The sequence below is a fragment of the Hypomesus transpacificus genome, chromosome 3, assembly GCF_021917145.1.
Source record: "Hypomesus transpacificus isolate Combined female chromosome 3, fHypTra1, whole genome shotgun sequence".
In the NCBI taxonomy this organism is placed as follows: Eukaryota; Metazoa; Chordata; class Actinopteri; order Osmeriformes; family Osmeridae; genus Hypomesus; species Hypomesus transpacificus.
In genome coordinates this window covers 630,624-652,779 of record NC_061062.1, presented here as the reverse complement: position 1 = coordinate 652,779, position 22,156 = coordinate 630,624, and the positions used below count along the sequence as shown (strand labels likewise).

At 47.9% G+C, this 22,156-nt stretch overlaps 3 protein-coding genes across 5 annotated transcripts in view; 2 read left to right on the top strand and 1 right to left on the bottom strand.

Annotated features, from left to right (window-relative positions):
- Nucleotides 1–5,712, top strand: part of arhgap11a (Rho GTPase activating protein 11A) — a 7,107-nt gene extending 1,395 nt beyond the window's left edge. Inside the window, exons 2-11 of one of the 3 annotated variants that reach the window (XM_047050667.1) lie at nucleotides 66–230; nucleotides 320–576; nucleotides 703–866; nucleotides 1,040–1,174; nucleotides 1,358–1,432; nucleotides 1,858–1,977; nucleotides 2,142–2,268; nucleotides 3,068–3,176; nucleotides 4,028–4,154; nucleotides 4,249–5,712. In XM_047050667.1, coding sequence (XP_046906623.1) covers nucleotides 66–230; nucleotides 320–576; nucleotides 703–866; nucleotides 1,040–1,174; nucleotides 1,358–1,432; nucleotides 1,858–1,977; nucleotides 2,142–2,268; nucleotides 3,068–3,176; nucleotides 4,028–4,154; nucleotides 4,249–5,708 — 2,739 coding nt within the window. In that variant the 3' untranslated portion in view covers nucleotides 5,709–5,712. Of the gene's footprint in view, nucleotides 1–65; nucleotides 231–319; nucleotides 577–702; nucleotides 867–1,039; nucleotides 1,175–1,357; nucleotides 1,433–1,857; nucleotides 2,032–2,141; nucleotides 2,269–3,067; nucleotides 3,177–4,027; nucleotides 4,155–4,248 lie in introns of all 3 variants that reach the window. The other 2 variants (XM_047050659.1, XM_047050675.1) reach the window with 2 other exon arrangements.
- A 2,409-nt stretch (nucleotides 5,713–8,121) lies between these two features.
- grem1b (gremlin 1b) lies at nucleotides 8,122–12,439 on the top strand. Its single transcript, XM_047044702.1, has 2 exons — nucleotides 8,122–8,731; nucleotides 9,840–12,439. The coding sequence occupies exon 2, from the start codon at nucleotides 9,841–9,843 to the stop codon at nucleotides 10,390–10,392; it is 552 nt and encodes a 183-aa protein (XP_046900658.1). The 5' UTR covers nucleotides 8,122–8,731; nucleotide 9,840; the 3' UTR covers nucleotides 10,393–12,439.
- LOC124484021 (formin-like) overlaps nucleotides 11,715–22,156 on the bottom strand; it is a 42,008-nt gene continuing 31,566 nt past the window's right edge. Inside the window, 4 exon segments of the mRNA XM_047044690.1 lie at nucleotides 11,715–13,695; nucleotides 14,834–14,915; nucleotides 15,600–15,749; nucleotides 18,942–18,993. Coding sequence (XP_046900646.1) covers nucleotides 13,651–13,695; nucleotides 14,834–14,915; nucleotides 15,600–15,749; nucleotides 18,942–18,993 — 329 coding nt within the window. The 3' untranslated portion in view covers nucleotides 11,715–13,650.

The window sequence follows — 22,156 nt, the reverse complement described above, 5'->3', positions numbered from 1 at the left end:
CCATAGCTCTTCTCTTCAAACAACCCTTGAATGGAAACTGTTGTAACATGTTGTTTTGTTGTCAGGTGAAAGTGTTTGGGGTACCATTGGAGAGTCTGCCACAGCGCAGGGTCGTGTATGGGGATGTCCCCTGCTTTCTGGTGGATGCCTGCTCCACTCTCCAGGAGCATATAGACACAGAAGGCCTGTTTAGAAAATCCGGCTCCATTGTTCGTCTGAAAGCCCTACGGGTGAGTGACGGCTGAGGTTGACCTTGCTTTCAATAGGAGGGGACCTTGACTCTGGGAATGGTCCAACACAGGCTCTATTGTCTCCCCAGGCAAAGCTGGATCTGGGTGAGGAGTGCCTCTCCACCGCGCTGCCCTGTGACGTGGCTGGCCTGGTCAAGCAGTTTTTCCGGGAGCTTCCGGAGCCGGTGTTGCCGGCGGAGCTGCAGGAGTCCTTCCTCAGGGCCCAGCAGCTGTCCAGTGCGGAGGACCGGGTCTCCGCCACGCTGCTGCTGTCCTGTGTGCTGCCCCACAGGAACCTCACCCTGCTGCAATACTTCTTCAGCTTCCTCTACGATGTTTCTCAGAGGTGCATCCTCCCCTTTTCTTCTTTACTGTCTAATGAAATCGTGGCTTTTAGGTGCTCATTTAGCTGAGATAGGTGCTCATTTAGCTGAGATAGGTGCTCATTTTCTGTGTTCATCTTTGTCTCCAGGAGTGCAGCCAACAAGATGGACAGCAGCAACCTGTCTGTGATTCTGGCACCCAACCTGCTACACGCAGGAGACGGGACTGAGAAGATGAACGCCAACACAGAGAAGCGGCTCAGGCTGCAGGCGGCCGTGGTCCTCTGCCTGATCGACAACGCCCAGGACGTTGGTACTGAGCCACCTCACTCCACCTCTTGTTGTTGTGCAGCAAAATAACCTTTGACTGATTTGTGAATGACGTCATGTTTGCCTTTCTTAGTGGTCTAACGTTTCCAATCGATAATTGTGTCTAAACTGCGTGTTGGTCAGTGCTCAGGGCTTAGATGTCTGTGTGTCTGGTAGGGGTGGTTCCAGGGTTCCTGATGGAGAAGGTTCCAGCCATGCTGGGCTGTGAGCTTCTCTCTCCCTCCCTTGAGGAACCCGAGGAGCTGGACTCAAACTCGGGGATGAAGAGGAGACGCAGGCGAAGCTTGGGAGGTGAGCTTCCACCTGCTGTACATGTAGAGGGACGTGTTCCCTGTGGCTTACCTGCTACAATGAGAGGTTATTCTTACAGTTCTGGAGAATGTATGTGTGTGTTGGCTATAGTGGGGGAGGATGTACACAGAATGAAGGCAGTTTAGTTGAATGTGAATGTTCTGGTTTGCTCTCGTGTTGCAGATATGGTCAGTGGAGCTCTGAATAAGTTAAAAACTAGTCGAACCCCCACTCACAGCCCTCTGTCAGACAGATGTGGTAGGTATCCAGGTTAGCTACCGCCTCTCCGGACCTGTTAGAGCAGGAAAACCACCAAGACCATTCATTCCATCAAGCTTGCATCATGATCAGCTGCTTGACTTTCACAGAGAAATGCAACCCCACTTTTAATCTGTTCCGATTGGCTTTATGTGCTTGTAGATTTTAGTTGCAGTACAGATGTACCCATTTTGTACCAGTACAAATGTTTTCTCTGGCTATTTGAATGAAGGTGCCTGTGATGCTTCATAGGAGACTGCTCTTCTGCCTGTGATGCTTGTCATTGACTCTAATCCTTTCCTTAATTACAAATCCTGAGAATCCGTGCTCATGACTTCAATGAATTTGGTTCTGAATGATTTTCCAATGAGTTTGTGGGGGTCCTGCCTAATCCGCCCCTCTGATCCTAAACCTGCTGTCCCCAGTCTTCTCCTCCGCCACCCCTGTGATCATGACGCCAAACATCAAACGAAAGCTCCCGCTGGAGGCTGGCCACAGCTACGGCTTCTCCAACAAGAAGCGGAGATCCATCAAAAAGACTCTGGGTATAGAGTTACTGCCCAACACTCTGTTTGGGGGCGTGTCCACTCCTGCTCCAGGTAGAGGTGGACCTTATCTGACCTGGATAAGCTCACTGTCACTGCTTCCATCTTGTCTTCTGCTGTGGTTCGTTTCTCAGACGTTTCGTTGTTCCTGTTTTCATCTTCAGACCCCAGTGTATCGACCATGAATACTTCCCAGAATCCTCTGGCTTCAGCTGGGCCAGCCAATCGGCAGGCAGCTAGCTCTGGGCGGAGGAGGAGCAGGAGGCTGAGTAACAGACATGCTGTCAGCCGGTACGTAGCAACCACCTCCTCCACACCCCCTCTGCTCCACCACACCTCCTCCACACCCCCTCTGCTCCACCACACCTCCTCCACACCCCCTCTGCTCCACCATACCCCTCTGCTCCACCACACCTCCTCCACACCCCCTCTGCTCCACCATACCCCTCTGCTCCACCACACCTCCTCCACACCCCCTCTGCTCCACCATACCCCTCTGCTCCACCACACCTCCTCCACACCCCCTCTGCTCCACCATACCCCTCTGCTCCACCACACCTCCTCCACACCCCTCTGCTCCTCCACACCCCTCTGCTCCACCACACCCCTCTGCTCCACCACACCTCCTCCACACCCCTCTGCTCCTCCACACCCCTCTGCTCCACCACACCCCTCTGCTCCACCACACCCCTCTGCTCCACCACACCCCTCTGCTCCACCACACCCCTCTGCTCCACCACACCTCCTCCACACCCCCTCTGCTCCACCACACCTCCTCCACACCCTCTCTGCTCCACCATACCCCTCTGCTCCACCACACCTCCTCCACACCCCCTCTGCTCCACCATACCCCTCTGCTCCACCACACCTCCTCCACACCCCTCTGCTCCTCCACACCCCAACACACCCCCTCTGCTCCACTACACCCCAACACACCCCCTCTGCTCCTCCAGACCCCAACACACCCCCTCTGCTCCACCACACCCCAACACACCCCTCTGCTCCACCACCCCCCTCTGCTCCACCAGACCCCAACACACCCCTCTGCTCCAGCGCTTGCTGAGTCACCAGTCGTGTGTTTTTCTTCCAGAGTGGACTCTGGGAAAGCTGGTTGCTTTTCTCCCAAAGTCACCAAGAAAGAGGCAGTCCGCAAATCCCTCCGCCTGCGCTTCAGTTTGGGACGGAGCAGCCGAGAGACTGTAAGTGCAGCCAGCCTCTACTAAGCTCACCTGGTTTAGCTGTCTGAGCTAAAGGGCACTACGGCCTCACTACGGCCTCACTACGGCCTCACTACGGCCTCACTACGGCCTCACTACGGCCTCACTACGGCCTCACTACGGCCTCACTACGGCCTCACTGCGCCGCTTTAACCCTATTAATCAGAATGAATCGTTGATATGCAAGACTGTGCGATTCTGCAGTACTAGGTCACACGGGCACTTTGGTTATGGTGCTGTAAGAATTTTCTAATCTTACAAGTATGTTTTACAATCATTTGCATGATTGTTTTTAACTTTGAGCCTATTTGTAAAATTGTTGGCAACTTGGGCACTTTATATAGAGGTTTACTTATTGATGATGGTTGATCTGGGTTTAAGACGTTTAGCATGCAATTCCACAAATCTTCTGTGTTTTAATAAGTTAGAACTATCAATTAATCCTATCTATTAGGATTTAACATATTAACTTTTGTGACATGTAATATATTTAACTTAATATATTTGCCCAAGCTAAACATTTTTGGGGGTACTTTGGAATATGTTGCTGAAGTGGGTCATTTATGTATATTTGCTACTTAATAAAATTTATACTGAGCAAAGACATGAGTCGATGATCAAATTTCTTCTGAGTTACTAACTTAATAACACTCTGAAGAATATTTACCCTTGAACTCATTTAATTTAGTCTCATTTGATTAACTCAATAAAATTAATCAATACGATTATAACGCATGTAATGTCATGAATGTAGTGTAAGTCTTAGCCCTAATGCAGGTGTAACGCGTAGAAGCCTTCATCTTAGTGTCATGTGTCATGTGATGCTGCATCAGGGGTCAGAGGGCATCGGCCTGAGACTGGCCACGCAGGAGAGAACCAGCAGTATCTGCTCCACAGTCCTAACGCCCAGACACCCAGCCCTCAGCTCCACCGTGCCCAGAGACAGCACCTCCTCCCGGGGTGAGTACCTCAGCAGACTGGGTACAGCGCACCAGGTCTGCTGACATGTCTCCTGTGTGTCAGGTGTGTGAACTGTCCTCTCTGTGTTTCTCAGGCTCCAGGTTCATCAGTAAGTCGGAGGACAACCTCCTCACCCCGCAGTGTGAGGGCGGCTCCCAGCAGCCCTCCTGGAGCGGGGACGCCCTGGACGCCCTAGGCTTCAGCTCCTTCACCGACACCCCCATGAGCGCGTGTCTGAAGAGCACTTACTACTCCTCAGAGCCAGCCATCGTCACCTCCAAGCCCCCTGCCATCGTCACCTCCAAGCCCCCTGCTGCAGCCGGACGGCCCCCGGAGCTGAGCTGCTCCTCCAGGGCAGAGAGCCCGGAGCGGCAGGCCTCCTTGTGCGAGGCCCGGGCCCCGACCGGCCCCACCCTGCTCAAGATCAGGAGGGCTTTCTCGGTGTCTGCGACGGACCTGCAGGGTGTCCTAGCAGACCACAGCCCCCCTGCTGGAGGAACCAAGCCACAACCAAGCAAGACCAGCCTGTGTCCTGGGCCAATGCGTCCTCCACCCCAGCCCTACACACCCATGGTTGTGGTCCTGAACAAGGACTTCTCTGGCTTCCCAACCCCACAGAGAGCCCTGGCTGATGACCAGAACATCACCTTTGGTCAGATGGAGATGGTCCGCTTGTCGCCCCTGCACATAGACAGCACTCTGTTTGAGTTTGGGTTGGGTGTCAGTCCTGGAGAGCAGGCTGGTGACGGCCCCCTGACCAGGGTAGGTGTGGGGAACTGTTTGGAAGAGGAGTGTGGAGAGGATCAGAACAGCAGCAGGCTGATAGATGCTCTGGACATCCAGAGTCCGGCCCACTTCCAGCTGAAAGCCTCGTCTGGGTTCCAGTCCACCCCCTACAGAGCCTCCAGACTGGGGCTCCTCCACGACTGCAACTCCCCTCTACCCTCCGCCAAAGCTCTGCTGGTACCAGAGCCTGATGACGGGGACCTGCCAGGGGCTCATAGCCCGCAGCAGCAGCCAGCCTCCTCAGTCACGCTGGAGACACACAGACTACGAGTGGCGGAACACATCCAGCGCTTCAACAAGCTGACCCTGTACTCTCCCCAGGCCCAGGCGGCCATGATCCGCTCCCCACTCAAGTTCCAGCGGACCCCCGTGCGCCAGTCTGTACGCAGGATCAACTCCCTGTTGGGGGAGCGGGGAGGCAGGGCGGGCAGGGCGGTCAGCCTGGAGGGGGGCCTGTCAGCTGGGCCTCAGCTCCAGCCCTGCCAGGGTCCAGACATGGGCGTTTGGGTCGCCCAGGACCGAGTGTGCCCCAGCAGGACCAGACCTCCAGTCCCTCCCACTGCCCCAAAGCCCAGGCCTGGGGCGCTGGGAGACCGCACCAACCAGGTGCCCTCCAGAGCAGACGCTGCCCCCTGCAGGAAGACGAGTGGAGGTCAGGGGTCAACCCTGCAGCTGCTGGGGAAGGAGGAGGCGCGCTACAGAGGGTCCCCACGGCAACCTCTGAATGACGGCAGGCTGCTGTCGGCCACCAAACCGATAGATCTGTAGTAAAGAAAAAACCACCCAACTTCCTGTTGGCTCTTCCTGTCATTCTGCAGGTCCCACAGTCTGACTGGGCGACCTCTGCACCCTCCCTTCACAACGACTCATTCTTCATGGATCAGGGGTTTAATTTATTGTGATTCCTAGTTGCTGTTCTCAGAGAGGTTATGCTGTCTGGGATGAATCCTCTGCTGGTGCCTTTGCCTGTTTAGTCTGATACTCCTGTGTTGGTCTGAGAGGAGCTTTGCACATTGTGACACATCAGTGTAAAGGAATGAGTGTTGGGTAGTTATTAGATTAGTGCAAGCCAAATGACGTACGGTTGGGTGAATGGCTGGAATTGTTTTACGTTTATTGGTATTTATCTTATTCCTATTTTGGTCTTAGAAAAAAAAGAATTAAAATGGGTTTGCAGGGGGGGAAAAGTACGAAATGTAATTTTTTGATCGAGCGCTGTTTTGGTTTCTTTGTTAGGGTTTTAAAGATCAAGGCACCTTTTGTAGGTTTATGAATAAATCTACATTCACACAGTATTGATGTTCCCTTAAATGTCCTGCTGTCCTTTGATTTCAAAACCTCTAGTGATTTTTTTGCAAGTTGAATGTCTGTTCCAAAACCAATAAATACCAAATTTTCTACACATTTTGGTTCACTTTACTGCATCAGTCAGACCAACTGGGAGTCCTGAAGGTGAGCCAACACTTGTAGTGGCAGTTTGCCTCCACAAGGGGGAGTCCTAGATTCAGTCTCGTGTCCAAACATCCAAGTTCAGCTTTTTCTAAAGCAGCTCTGTTTCTCAGCCCAGGGTTGTGGAGTACCTTCCGCCAGCAGACCTATCCTGCTGTGGGCCTGCTTCTGATAAGGATACAACATGGCCAAAAGGTCATTTGGTAAGGGTTACACAATGTTGGTCCCTTGGTTGAAATCAATTCAGAAGGCCTATATTCAATGCCTTTAGTATTATGATCTTAATGCCTCTCATTGATAAATGAGTAATAATGAATTGTGTCAACTGGAAATAAAATGGATGTGAATTGGATGTAACAGTTTTCTTGTAGTGAACAGACGGATTCAGTGTCCAGGCACTTAAACCACAACAGAACTTTCAGTGCAGACTACGCATAAAACCAGTTACATGTTCGTTAGTCTGTCTGGAGTGTTTTTTTTTTTGCATTATGTTGACATCGCGGTGAATTCTGTAGGCTAGACCGCTACCGCGACCATGTGCCAAACAGATGGGCAGTGGGCCTAAAAATAATCCAGGACTCAAGGTACTGACTGGAAATACGAAGGATATACGGTGTTAGAGCTAACATGCAAGGTCAGTGTATTTTTACTTTGCTACATTATTTAAAATAGTTGTAGGTTCAAATAACCTACATGAAGCTAGTTGACAAGGAAACTTTAAAACCTAAAACCAAAAATGTTACTATAGTGCGGCCGGCAAATCTTTGTCGTTTTAATATTTTGACATTTTATGTAATTTGGCTATGGCAACCTACTGTTTGACAACAACAAAAACTTTCATACATAGTCTGGAGACTAACACTTGGAACTTTCCGAGTGTCAATTTTCATAGATTCCGTACGGAAGAAAGTTAATTTATATGACTTTTGCCAAGAATGTGTGAGCCTAATGTTTGCCTATTGAAAAATGCATTCCTCTAGCACATTAGTATAAACAGATTATAAACAGTTTAGACGATTCACTTTGTATATTTTGAAAAAATGGGCTAAACTAAAATGCATCAAATTATGATATCCACTGTGTAGGTATCGGACACAATTCCTTGAAATAGGCCCACACTATTGACTAAATTCAAATGCTTATTCCAGAGGGAGAAACAATCTCGGCTTCTCTTCAAAATTGATCTAAAAACTTCAGTGCCGTCGGGATTCCTAACACGTTTCTTTAAAAGTAGCCTATGCCTTTAAATGCGAGTCTTAAATTATTCCGTTCATTAACTCAATGAAAGGATACGCATTGTTTGTGAGAAAATGTGACATTTTGCTCAACTTTAAGGACTGTAGGTTTAAAGTTTTCCATGCTGTCTAAAGACTTGTCCCCAAAACCAGATGCTGTGACATGTTTTTGACACATTTTTAACCCTTTAATTTACTTTTTCGTTTCTGTCATACACAGATTTTATTTTGTAGGTTTGATATATTTCTTTAATATATGGCTGTATCCAATAGGCATGCAACTACATAAACGGAACGTTTCCAGGCAATTGATATTCATTAACATGGTCCCACGGGGCTGGTTGTGATGCAAAATGGAAATTATAAATCCAATAATAAAGATTGTCCAAATAGACCTAAGTTAATTGTTTATTTACGATATGTATTTTGTAAAACAATTATTCCTAAACATTTCCGAAATTCCCTTGTCTGTGCATGTGGCCTTGAAGCTTGTGAGCTCAAATCTGGATCCTTCAACAGCACGGAAACAACGCTCATTATAGCAGTCATGTGTCACGGGCTCCATAGGCTACATGTAGGCCCAATTTCGAAGCTAATTAGGAATTACCTTGTAATATGCGGCAAATTGGGAAATTCTATTTAATAAGCATTTCTTAATAAAAGTGTTAAGAAACGTTTATTACGAAAACGTATATACACCTAATCTTTGACATGCAACACCACAATGTGTGCCCAACGGAGCAAAGATCCTGTATCCACCAGATCCACAGCTATCCCCTCCCCTGGTGGTCTGTTTTCTAAAGCGAGTTCAGGAAAGTGTTGAGGGGGCGGATAGTTTTCATTTCCCCTTCATCGTGCTCAGCCAATAATGTAGAAGGATGTGTTGTGCACATCTCAGCTGGCAGACGTTTTAAAGAGAGACAGTCCGGCGCTGCAGCAGTGTGTATTCAACCACAGCCTCTGTCTATGGAATCATTAACCACTGCAGACTCTCATCACCGCGCGCCTTCATTGCAGTACAGTCCATCCCATTAGCACCCTCGCGCCTCTAGACACCTCAGAAAGAAGACCCACCAGAGAACATTTCACTCCTGGACATTTTGACAGGTGAGTGAATTTGACCGTTTTTACAGTTCCTGTAGCCTACCTTCAACAAGAACATCGTTCCTTTAGAAATGTATTTCGTTGTATATAGACCTTTCTCTACCCTATCGGATGATTATATACGAAGGCTAACCTTCAATATGAACATGAACAAGAAGGCTTACTGTCAGGGGCGTCGTTAGACCCTTTTTACTGGGGCACGTGCCCCAGTATACATTTGTTGTGCCCCAGTATACATTTGTTGTGCCCCAGTAAAATCTAAAGTTTGAGTTTTAACAATGTAGGCTACTTTATTTGTCAGTGCATTCATTTAGGTTGATAATCCCGTAAAAAATAAACGCAGAATCCCAATCAACGCTTGTACAATCAAAGCAGTTTAACCAAAAACACAAACCTATGCGTGCTCTTCTGAGCTTGCCACTGCAGCACGCACACAGAAGTCCAGGTGTCGGACTCGGCACACAAGTCAGAATTGAGGTAGGCTAAGAAAACATTACAAAACTAAAGAAAGTTTCTTAATGATAGGCCTACCGATCTTCTTATTTTTACTAGAACAAAATGTGTGCGCTTGCATTAACTATAGTCCCTGCCAAAGCTGATATCAAACTTGCGTCCTTGAACTGTTGCATAGTGGGTTAAGCAAGGGGAGTTTCTATAGCCTAGTAGTGTTTTGTGCGCAACACGCTTGGAAGAAAAAAAGGGATATGAATAGGGGCCTGTGCCCCAGTACAATTTTATCTCTAACAACGCCACTACTTACTGTTAAAATGAACATGAACACGAAGGTCGAAGTTTTCAACCACATGACATCACTTCAAACGCTTTACACAGGCTCGTGTCATTATTTGGCTGCTCTCAATCAGTTACGGTTTGGCTCGCGCCTGCATTGACGTCTAAAGTATTTAATCTCACCTAGTGTAGAATTTGTATACATATTTGTTTACTGCTTCTATTTAATCAATGTAAATAATGCTTAGGTAAGTCAATATCATGGTATTCTATGGACAATTGCATGCCGAGACAACCATGCGTATTTACGCAGCGTAATGACTGACCTACGTAGCATTGTATTAGAAATGTTGTATCATGAATATTCTCTTCCTTCTCCAAGGATGGCAAATTCAGCGCGTGTCCTCTGCGGTATGGTTTTCATCATGGGGTTGCTATCATCTCCCGTGGATTCCAAAAGGAACCGAGGCTCACAAGGCGCCATCCCTCATCCAGACAAAAACAACCCAAACGAATCGGAGCAGCAACCCCAGCCACCACAGGCGGGCTCGGGTTCCCGGGGGCGGGGGAAGAGCTCCGCTGCGCCGGCCGAGGAGGTTCTGGAGTCCAGCCAGGAAGCGTTACACGTCACGGAGCGCCGCTATCTGAAACGGGACTGGTGCAAGACCCAGCCACTCAAACAGACTATCCACGAGGAGGGCTGCATCAGCCGCACCATCATCAACAAGTTCTGCTATGGACAGTGTAACTCGTTTTACATCCCCAGACATGTGCGGAGGGAGGAAGGGGCTTTCCAGTCCTGTTCGTTCTGCAAGCCGAAGCAGTTTACCACCATGACGTTTACTCTGAACTGTCCAGACCAGCAGCCTTCCACCAAGAAGAAGCGTATCCAGCGCGTGAAGCAGTGTCGCTGTATATCCATAGACCTGGACTAGGCACAGGTACTGATTAGTCTTCATTGAAATGGTCAGTCTTGGCCTGATCATAAATCAACCAGTAGACTATTGAAACCAAGGAAATTATCAATTTGCTAAACCTCAAAGATCACATTTACCCGCACGGGGATGAAGCGCCATAGCAGTGGACCGCTAACCCATCGTCCATTGTTGATACCGGACTTTAGTGAACATATCCTGCTTAATCAAATATTTCGTATTGTGTCCGTCTAATTTCACATCAAGCAATTTATATTCGTGGCTATAGCAACCGTGCACGTCTTGATCACAACATGCTGTCCATTGCCTTGTCTCACCTCCAAATACGTTTGAATTTCTGTTCACAAGATCCTGCTTTTAATCTTTTGGGCGAATACAACAAACAGCCTACGACACACAATGTAGGTTTGATCCGTTTCTATATCTGAGGTACTGAGTTTCCACTGTGTGGAATGTGAGGGAGACGGAGGGCTTATTTGATAATGAGATGCTAAATACATTTCATTGATATTTTCTGTGAATCTCGACCACCCAGTAGTTTCAGTGGATATTTTGTAAACGTATACAGGCCAATGGGCTAGTTTGATTCTATAAATAGATACAATAAAAGATTTGTTAAAATGTTTGCTGTACAAAGTTTGTTTAAAATGTTGAAGATGGAAACATTAAATATGTAACATGTTAACATAATATTTTGTCTACATTGTGTATACAGGTTTTAAGAAGCGTAGGTTGTCCAATTGCCAAAATAATCTCGACATAATGTTCTTTTGTAAACTTTTTTCAGGTAAAGCAAGCCAAAATCAGTGCACGGGTAAATGGACAGTAAAGTAAATTATTCCATAAATTGCTAAGACTATGTTCTGCATCAGGCTGATCCGGAACATGAAACATCTTTCAGCGATGTGGCCTCTTCTTGCTCGGAGCCAAACTTTCGCTGAGACATTTATGTTTCTTAAACCCATGATTTGTTTCATTGTAAAACTACGGTCATTTACGACGAAAGACTGCAAGAATCGTTATTTCGCCGTTTGTTTACAACTTTAAATAGGATTATGCATTGTATATACGGCTTATTATGAGGTCGGAAATCTTGAACTCAATTTAAATTCAAGTTAAACTTGAACTGTGTGTGTATGATGTTCAAAGAACCGAACCTTTCAATCCAATCAACCTCGTGCTCAACCACGGTCTCACTGGCGTAAGGCTACTCTGTAGCGCGCATAAAGCAAGCTTTCTATTTTGTATCCTAAAAACCGATGTTCTAAATGATAAATAAAGGGCAATACATCAAGCAAAAGAATGTAATAATCACTGGAGTCTTTGTAATTAACATTTTATTTTGGATACTGTAACGTTACTGAGCTGAAAAGACGGGTGTTAAGGTTTAAACAAGAATTCGGTCAAGGCCGCTCATCATGTTCAGCCTTCGGTGACTGAATCATAGTGAGGTTTGGAGCGCAAGACACTATCCTGGAGCTACTAATATCTTAAACAGTAATATGTGAAACAATGGGGAAGTTAAATTAATTGAATGATCCTATTCAATTTAGGAAAACGTTTAAGGTAAACTTTACAACTTGTGTTATGATTTGTAGTTTAATGGCACACTGAAAATATGGAAAGTAGAATTTCCACCTGTAAATGGAACCGAATACGCCAGTCTGAATGATGGAACCATTTAACATTCGTGGCCCTCAGCGGGATCCGTCAGTTGTAAGGTAAGTAGCTTGATGTTTCAAGCTACAGTTATGGCTTGAACTGATATGCACAATAGTTTCCACTAACCAATGTATAAAATGCTCTATGTAGATCTATGAACAGACCATGTTGTACCTAGCCAGATCATTGCTTTAAGTTAAGTATAGATAAATATCATTTATAATAAAGCAACCATCACCCTGTAGCATTAGTGATATCAGTAAGAATCTCACCCAAACCAAGAAATGTCATGCAGCTTCCTTACACTTCCAAATCAAATACTAAAATACAGCCTCAACAACAAAAACAATACAATTATTTTGGGATAAAATAAATCTTTGATGTACATGATATATGACCATACTAGAGGTTTATCCCTCTCATTACGCGTTAGTCATAAACGTTTCCAGACCAATAAAAGGGTCAAAAATATTTTGTTCTTACAGCTTTTACTCTAAAAATGAAAAATGGATGATGCCTTTTCCATTACATATTGTAACTTACCCATCATCAAACCTGGGAAACCAAATGATTGCATAGTAGTAGAAACTGATGTGAAAAGTGCTAACACTTGATAAAGGAGCATCCAGCCAATCCTAAGAGAGGCTGGTAAACACATACTACAGCTCTTACAAGCGGGAAAGTGCTTAGGGTCGTGACAGACAGTACATATGTCATGAACAACATTCATTACTAAGAACTAACTATTCTATACACTTCTAAAATGTACGGGAGCTCTAGGCTAGATATGGCGGGTCCTTTGTTGTGTGTGTGCGTGTGTGTGTGTGCACGTGTGTGTGAAGGAGGGATGGGGGGGGGTTTGAAGTCTTGACTTCTCCCTCACCCAGGAGAGGTCAGTCTGGTACAGTCAAACATTGTACCACACACACACACACTAACACATCACACACACACACACACCCAACCCACAAACATCACACCCACACACCACACCCAACACACACTCAACATTAAGACCCCCAATCAAGTGTCTGTTCCTTATGTTAAAATACTTTAACAACTGAGCCCTGCTCGTATCAACATGTAATGCAAGACTCCACTAAAGCTCCTCTCTGGAATCATGGATATTACTTCCATCATTCCAAACCCCTGTTTTCCTGTGTCTGTCGGTCATCATGATATCTCCTCTGAGCAAACCATCCCCTGGTGACGACCTCACAGAGCTCTCCAACATGGACACCCGCATGCTGCGACACACAGCATACTGTCACACTGGACCAGCCCTCGTCTCACAGGAAGGCTGGAGCACCCAGCCAAGAGTCATCACTGTGACAGCTGCTCTGTCGAGGACTGGAGGAGGGCCGGTCAAGTGTTCTAAAGTGGATGTGGGCCCTAGTGGACCAGGACACCCTCCAGGGGCCCAGGAAGAGAACCCTCTCAGGGGGGCACGGGGGCAGCAGGAGGTATGGTGTATGAGGCAGGAGGTAGGGTGTGAGGCAGGAGGTAAAGGGGAGAGGGATGAAGCCAGACTCTCATCTGCCATATCTTCTCCTTCAGTTGTCTCTCTCCGATCGGTCGCTCTCTTCCTCAGGCTGCTCATTTGGAGGTCACGCCTGCTTCCTTCTGGCGCAGCCTCTCTTTCTGTGGGACACGGAGGGAGGCTGTCAGAGGAGCTGGCTCGGGTGGGTGACAGACTTCCTGGCTTCACAGACTCGTCTGGGTGTCTACAGTAGGGATGCATCCAATCCAGGATTCGGTTTTGGCCCAATATTGGGCTTTTAGATGGGGTTTGGATTCGACCGAACCTTAGAATTTTTTTTCCCCCACCAAATCCGAACCCTACGCTTGCACTATGCGTGCTACGCTGGTCGATATAATGATGCCGCCGTTGATTACGGGAAGGTTTTTACATAGGTGGACTGTTCAATGCAGTAGGCTGAGAGAAAGTGAAAATGGAACTTCAAGGAAATTCAAGTCGAGCTACATGTTCAATTTGCAATGCTGATTTGTCTCGTGGTGGCAAGGGTTAGGGTTAGGGTTAGGGTTAGCCAACCCAAGGACCACAACATATCCGCTGTTAAAACATTTGTGAATGAAACATCCGAATGACTTCCTGCTCAACACATTTCATTTTGCACTGCTTTACAAAACTGTATCTTGTAGATAAGTATTTTTTTGTAATATTTGTATTTTTATATTGTAAATTAAGGTAACTTATATTGTATTTTATTGTATATTTAATTTTAATTCTAACTCCATTTAGTATTGCTAGTTTATGTACCCTTAGTCTAGATAGTCCACGTATTTAAATTTAAGGTTCCTATATGTTTTAACTGTATGCACCTTCCTGCCAAAGCAAAATCCGTGTCTGTGCAAACATTCATGGCGAATAAATCCCATTCTGATTCGGATTCTGAAAGAAATTCAAGAAATCTAAAAGGCTAATATTTTGGATATTGATTGGATCTTGAGGTAGGGTAAACATAGGCACATGGTATTTGTCAAAATAGTTTTTCCCACTTGTCTTCCTGGCATTAAGTTGCCTATATTTTTTTTACAGTAAAAAATAAATAAATACAAAAATACACTGCTGTGGACGTTGTTTACTTCAATAATGTGTTTACTGTGTTAATGGACTGAGGATGGGAGTAGGATTCGGTATTCGGTTTAGGATTCGAACGAATCTTAACCAGTGGATTCGGTATTCGGCCGAACCCCAAAAATCTGGATTCGGTGCATCCTTAGTTTAAAGAGCTAGACTAACCAGCTCGGATCTTACCAGACTGTTGGCATTGATCTTCTTGGTTTCAACCCTCTTCTCAGCTGTGATCTTCTTGATGTTCTCCTGAGCTTCCTTCAACCTGGGAGAACAACAAGAACCACTCAACTCATGTGGACAAACATCTCATCTCTTTACTGTGTCAGTGTATCATCCATACACTTTTCTCAACTGTTGTAGTGTTTGTGGAGAACCAAACATATATTCAGCTTGACAGCAGCTGTTTATCACGGGCCTGAAGTGCATCGTGCATCACACACACACACACACACACACCATCTCTCGAGCAGTCCGACAGTAAACAAGCCACTAGTTAAGCAGGGGGAGGACAGTGGGTGGATGAGATAATGAGCTAGTTAAACAGTTGTCTTTTATGGGTGTGAAAACAGTCCTTCAAATAAAGTTCATTGTACATAAACACAATCATTTGTGGCCGGTACAGAGCATGATTGCCCAGTAAACAATTAAGAGAGGGCACATGGGTGCAGAAAGACACAAGGGAATCTCCTCCCATGTAGAAGGCAGTGTTGCCCAGCGTTCAGAGCTAGCAGTGGTGCTGGCTGAACAGTCTGTTGGTTCCTCAGTCTTAACACCAACACAAACTAGTGTTGAGGTAGCTGTTCCTACAGTAGCTTGTTTGGTCTCATAAGTAGCTGAGACCCTGACCGGAACAGGGACCAGGAGACCAGGGGACAGGGACCAGGGGACAGGGACCAGGGACCAGGGGACAGGGACCAGGGGACAGGGACTGCAGCCTCCCACCCACCTCTCCTTGGAGATGTTCTTGTTCTCACGGTTCCACGTGTTCTTGAAGTCGCTGCAGAACTCGTACCACAGCATGAACACAAAGCTGGGAGCCACCTCCTTCTCCCCAGACTTGGGCTTCAGGCCAAAATAGCTCACCATGTCCTGGAAACTGTAGTGGGGGAAAGACAGAGACAGAGAGGAAGACAGAGAGATGGAGAGAGAGAAGAAGAGAAAGAAGGAGAGAGAGAGAAGGAGAGAGAGAGATAGAAGGAGAGACGGAGAGAGACAGAGATAAGGAGAAAGAAAGAGTCAGAGAGTCAGAGAGCGGTCTGCTGGGCCACAGGGGAGAGCCAGTAGCAGAGAGCGGCCTGCTAAGCCACAGGGGAGAGCCAGTAGCAGAGAGCGGCCTGCTAAGCCACAGGGGAGAGCCAGTAGCAGAGAGCGGCCTGCTGAGCCACAGGGGAGAGCCAGTAGCAGAGAGGAGGGGGGGGGGGGGGACACATCCCCCCCAATATTAAAATATGGTCAAATCTGCCCAATATATTGATATAAAAATATGAATAAAATATAAATGTTCTATGACAGGCAACCGCGCAAGCTGTCCAAAAAAAACAAAGTTAATCCCAATTCATAAAAAAAACAAAAGGTTTTCAGGGGGGGACCCTGAGACTCCCCAGCAGATTTTGTCCTCCACAATGTTAACTCCATGGCTACGGCCTTGGCCATGGTCAGGAGACATGAAGCGACTACACGATCTTCCTCTAGGACCCTGAGGCGAGCGAGGAAGATTGTGGCCGACTCCTCCCACCCTGGACACACTGTTTCAGCCACTCCCCTCCAGCAGAAGGCTGCGGTCCATCAGGACCAAAACCTCACACCACAAAAACAGTTTGTTCCCATCTGCTGCTGGCCTCTTCAACAAGGCAAAGGGCTCACTCTGACTGCAAACACATTGCAATTTTCACTAAATTACACAATTTGTATATTTTGTACCATTTGTATTTTTTTTTCTATTTGTATTTTTTTATAGTCTATTGTAAATTATGGCTATTTCATAGTTTATTGTATATTTTATTTTAGTTTAATGTATGCACCTTCCTGCCAAAGTAAATTCCTTGTCTGTGCAAACTTTGGCATGGCAATTAAAACCTTTTCTCATTCTGATTCTACTCTGTTCCTGCACAGCAGGTCTAGAACAACAAGGATGTAGCCTAGTGATACTAGCTGGCCTGAAACCACTCCTTTCCAAAGTCCTTCCCACTGCTGGGGCCGGGGCCGGGGCCGGGGCTGGGGCTGGGGCCGGGCATTAGGGACCAGCAGAGACATGGTGTCTATTGGCCTTATTAGCAGCGGGCAGTAACAGAGCAGCGTGTGTGGATCCCTCATGCAGGACAGATGTGAGAGCCCACACAGGACCTGCATCAGGAGCGTGTCACTTTTATGAGGTGTCTCCATGGGAACCTGAGATGCCGCAGCACTCTGGGTGGACTGGGCCGGAGGGTTCTTTTGATCAACCCTCTCCTGGTACAACACCTTCATTACACTGCTGTCACTCACAGGCAGCGCACAGCCATATCACTGCAGCTACACACAGGAGGGAGGGGGGCTGAGCAAGAGCAGGAGAGAGAGAGAAACAGAGAGAGGTAGAGAGAGAAACAGAGAGCAGGAGAGAGAGAAACAGAGAGAGGTAGAGAGAGAAAGGTAAAGAAAAGGTAGCTGGGGAAGGGGGTTGGAATGGGAGGACGTTTCTCTTGGCTGGAGGTTCGCAACATAAAACACGGCTGTGCAGCGTTGGTTTAAGGTCCCAAGCAATCAACATCTTAATTGTTTATAGATTCTATTTTCTAGCACCACAAGTCTCGCACAAACCCCTTTATGTGCTTTTGGTGATTTATTCTGGAATTGGGAGAGTTACGATTTAAAGCAAACAATTCTGGTCTCTATCTAAACAAGGAAAAATAATCTATTTGCTTTGTTTGTCCTTTCCAGTGTTTTTCCTGATATGAAATGTTCCAGATATGCCTTCGCTCTGACTCGGGCTCAGTTACTGCCAGTTGGCACCTCTACATGAATCTGATTAGCCGCCTCTCTTGCAGTGGCTCTTGGGAGTTTTCTCCATAAACCACACAAGATAAGGCAAGATATGAGCTGGAGCACGGACAGCAGTGTGTGTGTGTGTGAGAGAGAGAGAGAGTTGCCTCCAGCTATCCCTCCAGTCCCAGCCTGGTCTGGAGGTCTGGGAGGCCTTGTTCAACCAGCAATAATCACACAGCCTACTAGACACACTACTAGCAGTACTGCTGTGTGACAGCCCCTCTGCTGTCTGCTGTGTGACGGCCCCTCTGCTGTCTGCTGTGTGACAGCCCCTCTGCTGTCTGCTGTCTGCTGTGTGACGGCCCCTCTGCTGTCTGCTGTGTGACAGCCCCTCTGCTGTCTGCTGTGTGACGGCCCCTCTGCTGTCTGCTGTGTGACGGCCCCTCTGCTGTCTGAGGGCCCCTCTGCTGTCTGCTGTGTGACGGCCCCTCTGCTGTCTGCTGTGTGACGGCCCCTCTGCTGTCTGCTGTGTGACGGCCCCTCTGCTGTCTGCTCTCTGCTGTGTGACGGCCCCTCTGCTGTCTGCTCTCTGCTGTGTGACGGCCCCTCTGCTGTCTGCTGTGTGACGGCCCCTCTGCTGTCTGCTGTCTGCTGTGTGACGGCCCCTCTGCTGTCTGCTGTCTGCTGTGTGACAGCCCCTCTGCTGTCTGCTTTGTGACGGCCCCTCTGCTGTCTGTGAGAGATGGAGTGATGGAAGCTAGCGTCCATCCATAACACTCGGCAGTCTTCCCTCCTGGGTGACAGCAGGCTCCAGGGAGGACACTAGAGCATCTCAGAGGTATGCAAACAGTTCACACAACACTGGGATCATGACGTGTTGGTGGCGTGTTACTCCACCCGACTACATCAAGTCTCTCCTCCAGCCTTACACCCCACCTGCCAGCTATGGTCTTCTTCTGACAACCGTCTGGTGGTCCCACCTCTCAAGAGTGCCCGGTCCCAACCCAAGCTCTTCTCCTGTCTGGTCCCCCAATGGTGGAATCAACTCCCCACCTCCATCAGGGACACTGACTGTCTCCCCACCTTCAAGAAAAGGCTCAAGACGCACTTGTTCTGGGAGTACAACAGCACTTAGGAATGATTGGCTGGACCTGATGTTATTTTTCTCACAATTTGGTTTCACAATGTATGCTTCATGTTTGTACCTGTAATGTTTGGGGCTATCTCGTTGTTATGATCAGTGACCTATGCACTTTTGTAAAACTCTCTCTTGGAAGTCGCTTTGGATTAAAGCGTCTGCTAAATGCGTAAATGTTAGCCGTGTTACCTCTGCTGGGCGGCCGCGAGGCGGGTGTCCGCGGCTGCGTGGTCCTTCTGACCTGCAACACAAACCACAGGAACGACATGAGGCATTGTGGGAACAGTAGTTCTGAGGTTAGGCATTGTGGGAACAGTAGTTCTGAGGTGAGGCATTGTGGGAACAGTAATTCTGTGGTGAGGCATTGTGGGAACACTAATTCTGAGTTGAGGCAATGTGGAAACAGTAGTTCTGAGGTGAGGCATTGTGCGCTGTGATCACAGGTCTGGCAAAGGTGTGGGTGAGGTAGAGTTGTGTGTGAGGTAAAGGTGTAGGGTTGTGAAGGTGTGTGCAGGGGTGAGTAGAGGTGTGTGGAGGTGTGTGTACAGATGTGGGGGTGTGTGGAGGTGTGTTTAGGGGTGTGGAGGTGTGTAGAGGGGGGTGGAGGTGTGTGTGGAGGGGTATGGAGGTGTGTGTGAAGGGGTATGGAGGTGTGTGTGGAGGGGTATGGAGGTGTGTGTGGAGGTGTGTAGAGGGGAGTAGAGGTTTGGGGGTGTGGGGTTGAGGAGTGAGGGCTGTGTAGGCTGCTGTGGACTCCTGCCATGTAAACGTGTCTAAATGCAAGGCAGATGTGTGCGGCAGGCCAGGCTGAGGTGCAAGAATGTATCTAGGACCAGAGAGAGCCTGTGATCTCAGATTTATAGCATTTTTCCAGATTCATCCTTTTTACAATGATGGGGGGACCTTTCCCACTTGAAGATTTAAGAGGGGGAAGTCTCCCAAAACTGGTTCAAAGGCAGGTTTGGGGGTCTGTTGGGAAAGGGCGATCTTAAGCCCTGAGACTACCCCTTCTTTTTGTACTTGTATTTTTCCCTCTTTACATGTGTCTGAGGGTACACTGCCTGATCAACTGAGGAAGAAAACATTTAATTGTAAGTGTGTGTGTGTGTGGGGGGGGGCAGGAGAGAGGGGCTGAGGGAGAGGGGGGGGGGCGGGAGAGGGGGGCTGTGACCAATGGCGTTAGTCCCAGCGGGGGTCGGGGCTGGCGCCGTGCTACTGCTTTGGTGGAGGAGAGGAGAACCAGGGGTGAGAGAAGGGAGGGAGAGTGTGTGAGAGAGAGTAAGAGAGAGAAGTAGAGGGAGAATGAAAGAGAAAGGGAGAGAGTTAGAGAAAGAGGGAAGGAGGTAGAGAATGAATGAAAGAAAGGGAGAGAGTAAGAGAGAGAGGGAAGGAGGTAGAGAGAGAATGAAAGAGAAAGGGAGAGAGTAAGAGAGAGAGGGAAGGAGGTAGAGAGAGAATGAAAGAGAAAGGGAGAGAGTAAGAGAGAGAGGGAAGGAGGTAGAGAGAGAATGAAAGAGAAAGGGAGAGAGTAAGAGAGAGAGGGAGGGAGGCCCGGAGGGAGAGAGACCCACACTGAGAGTAAGGATGTGTGAAGTGTCTCTTCCTCCTGCTGTAAACATGAGAGCAGGAGTGGCTAAATAGTGAGTTATGAGACACGCATGCTGAGAGGGACAGTTAGCTCTTTAAAAGTCGACACACTTTTCCAAACCAGCGCAGTGCCTCGTCAGAGCCACAGGGTCCAGAGGGGCTGGGAGCCAGGCAGCTCTCTAACCCTGCACTGCACACCCCTAATGGCTCATTCTGATTAGAGCTCCACACAATCACAAGATGTTTAGATCTACACCGTTTCCTAAACACAATCAATCACAACTTCTAAAGGGGGAAGAATGTGTATGTGTTAAGTGACTCATCTCTCTCCATCTGTCTCTGTCTATCTCTTATCTTCCCTCCATCTCTCTTTCACACAGTGGAACGTGCTACAGTTTAGGATGAGGTATCACAAAGGAACAGCCTGCATGACCACAACACACTTTCCTCCTCCTCCAGGACAGACTCTCTCCTCCTCCTCCTCTTCCAGGACAGACTCTCTCCTCCTCCTCCTCCTTCTCCTCCTCTTCCACCAGGACAGACTCTCTTCTCATCCTCCTCTTCTTCCAGGACAGACACTCTCTCCTCCTCCTTCTCCTCCTCCTCTAGGACAGAGACTCTCTCCTCCTCCTCCTCCTCCTCCTCCTCTAGGACAGAGACTCTCTCCTCCAGGCAGGACAGCAACATGGCTGCCTGTGGCTGATTCACTATGCATCAAAGATGTCTGGAGGATAAATATGACTACCCCACTGTTGAACAGCACATGCGTGCCCCTAGTAAAAGCACATAAAACAATACGGAAAGGCAAACTTTAAAGGGCCGGGGATTTGTTTTAGATTAGTCACAGTGTGTACTGGCTTGTCAGTGTTCTCCCAGGAGGACAGCGAGACAGGGCCGCTCGGCGTGCTGGCTGGTGGGTTTAGTTTGAGAGCAGCTCTGGTCAGATCCTGGAGGCATTCTCTCTTAGCTCAAATAAACAGATCAGATGCAGCAGGGACAAATCCTTGGCTCCCAAACCTACAACAGGCCAGATAAAGGACCTGCAAACACACCAGCAGCTGAGGAGGGCAAGCAGCGCTAAACAAACCATGTTTCCTTCAACTAGAATATCAGCTTTTGATCACTAACATGTTTAAGAGTCCAGAGCTCTCTGATTGATGGAGGGTGAAGTGTTTGGTGGGGGTGTGATGGTTGGTGGTGGTGGGGGGAATAACTTGGTACGATTTTATGGAGGAATGTGTTGAGAGACTGTGTGAGCAGGAGAGATCACAGGCTGGTTAGAGCAGTGATCAGGCTGGTTTAGAGCAGTGATCAGGCTGGTTTAGAACAGTGATCAGGCTGGTTAGAGCAGTGATCAGGCTGGTTTACAGCAGTGATCAGGCTGGTTTAGAACAGTGATCAGGCTGGTTAGAGCAGTGATCAGGCTGGTTTAGAGCAATGATCAGGATGGTTAGAGCAGTGATCAGGCTGGTTTACAGCAGTGATCAGGCTGGTTTAGAACAGTGATCAGGCTGGTTAGAGCAGTGATCAGGCTGGTTTGCAGCAGTGATCAGGCTGGTTTAGAACAGTGATCAGGCTGGTTAGAGCAGTAATCAGGCTGGTTTGCAGCAGTGATCAGGCTGGTTTAGAACAGTGATCAGGCTGGTTAGAGCAGTGATCAGGCTGGTTTGCAGCAGTGATCAGGCTGGTTTAGAACAGTGATCAGGCTGGTTAGAGCAGTGATTAGGCTGGTTAGAGCAGTGATCAGGCTGGTTTAGAGCAGTGATCAGGCTGGTTAGAGCAATGATCAGGCTGGTTTACAGCAGTGATCAGGCTGG

What these genes read in the sequence shown, in the direction of transcription:
- grem1b (XM_047044702.1), top strand. Translation starts at nt 9,841, where the DNA reads ATGGCAAATTCAGCGCGTGTCCTCTGCGGTATGGTTTTCATCATGGGG.